Below are 1,685 nucleotides of genomic sequence, written 5' to 3' on the forward strand. Positions count from 1 at the left end.
TGCATGGCAGGGGGCAGCTCCCCAACCCCCTGATTGGCCCTGCTCTGTGCTCGAGAGGGGGTGGTGCTGCAACCTCCCCATCGACCCTGCCTTGAGTGTGACTGAGGGTGGTATCGCAACCTCCTGATCTGCCCTGCTCTGTGCATGACAGGGGGCGGTGCCCAACCTCCCCAATCGGCCCTGCTCTGAGCCCGACCATGGGCTGCACCTAGGGATTAGGCCTGCCCTCTGCCACCCGGGAGCAGGCCTAAGCCAGCAGGTCGTTATCTCCCAAGGGGTCCCAGACTGCGAGAGGTCACAGGCTGGGCTGAGGGACCCCCCTCCCCCACCCGAGTGCGCAAATTTTTGTGCACCGGGCCTCTAGTATAATATAACTTTTAATTATGGCCATGTTTAACAATTGGCTCGCAAAATTCCTGAAAACGTAACCATCAGCTCTCACGAGCCAGTGTGGATCGATCTGAGCTGGCTCCCACATGCCACTGCCTTTGCCATGTCAGCTGCGTGTCAAGTCACCTCCATTCTCTGAGCCTCAGTTTCCCCTTTCCTGATATAAGGATAAGAGTACTTTTCTTGGGGGATTGTTGTCAGGTTTCAGTGGGTGATGAATGCTCAGTGGGCGTCAGGGGAGAGTGTGCGTGTGATGAAAGACAGGTGCCCATGGTAAAGTCTGGTTTTGCCTGCAGGTTACCTAGCATCCTGGGCCACACAGACGATGTGGGATGGAGGTGCCAGAACTCAACTGCCCTGCCTCACCTGCCAGGGATCAGCCAGCTCTTGCCCCTGGGACTCCAGCGGCCCCAGGTCAGCAGGCCTCACCACACCTGACTCTGGGCCCCATCATTCTGCCGCCAGAGCAGAGCCTGGCTCCCACTGTGTTCCTGAAGGCGCTGCCCATCCCACTGTACCACACAGTGCCTCCTGGGGGTCTCCAGCCACGTGCCCCCCTGGTGACGGGCAGTGTGGACGGGGGCAGCGTACCCTTCATCCTCAGCCCCCTGCTGCAGCCTGAAGGCCCTGGCCCTGCCCAGGTCGGGAAGCCAGTGACCCCAACGGTCACTGTGAACATCGTGGGCACCCTCCCTGTCCTGTCACCGGGGCCCACGCTGGGCAGTCCGGGGAAGGCGCGTAAAGCTGGCAAGTACCTGTGCCCACACTGCGGCCGGGACTGCCTGAAACCCAGTGTGCTGGAGAAGCACGTTCGATCCCACACCGGAGAGAGGCCCTTCCCGTGTGCCACCTGTGGCATCGCCTTCAAGACCCAGAGCAACCTGTACAAGCACAGGCGCACCCAGACGCACCTCAACAACTCCCGGCTGTCTGTGGGCTCCGACGGTGCGGGGGGCAGCCTCCTGGAGGAGGGCGACAAGGCCGCAGAGACCCCCGGAGCAGCCGGCAGGGGGGACAGTGGGAGCGTCGGTGGGGGTGATGGGGCTCGATCAGAGAGACCCCTTTCTCCAGGTGTCCAGGGTTCCGGGCACTGCCTGGTGCCCCCCATGCATCTGCCCCCAATTGCCAAGAGCCTAGATCTGCAGGCGGAAGCTCTTTTCTGTCCAGTGTCCACACTGGCTGACAGAGAGGCCCCGCTGGACGCTACCCACGCAGCTCCCGTTGGGACCCCCCTGGGCAGCGCTCAGTGCGGGCGCAAGCCGCCGGGGCAGAAGTCTCCCACAGCCAGCAGGGCG

The 1,685-nt window shown here is 62.6% G+C and overlaps 1 protein-coding gene across 1 annotated transcript in view; it reads left to right on the forward strand.

Moving 5' to 3' along the window:
• The window catches only part of ZNF831 (zinc finger protein 831), a 93,385-nt gene that overhangs the window by 35,950 nt on the left and 55,750 nt on the right, over window positions 1–1,685 (forward strand). Inside the window, exon 2 of the mRNA XM_015566211.1 lies at window positions 687–1,683. Coding sequence (XP_015421697.1) covers window positions 723–1,683 — 961 coding nt within the window. The 5' untranslated portion in view covers window positions 687–722. The remainder of the gene's footprint in view (window positions 1–686; window positions 1,684–1,685) is intronic.

The sequence above is a fragment of the Myotis davidii genome, unplaced genomic scaffold (genome assembly GCF_000327345.1).
Source record: "Myotis davidii unplaced genomic scaffold, ASM32734v1 scaffold262, whole genome shotgun sequence".
NCBI classification, from domain to species: Eukaryota; Metazoa; Chordata; class Mammalia; order Chiroptera; family Vespertilionidae; genus Myotis; species Myotis davidii.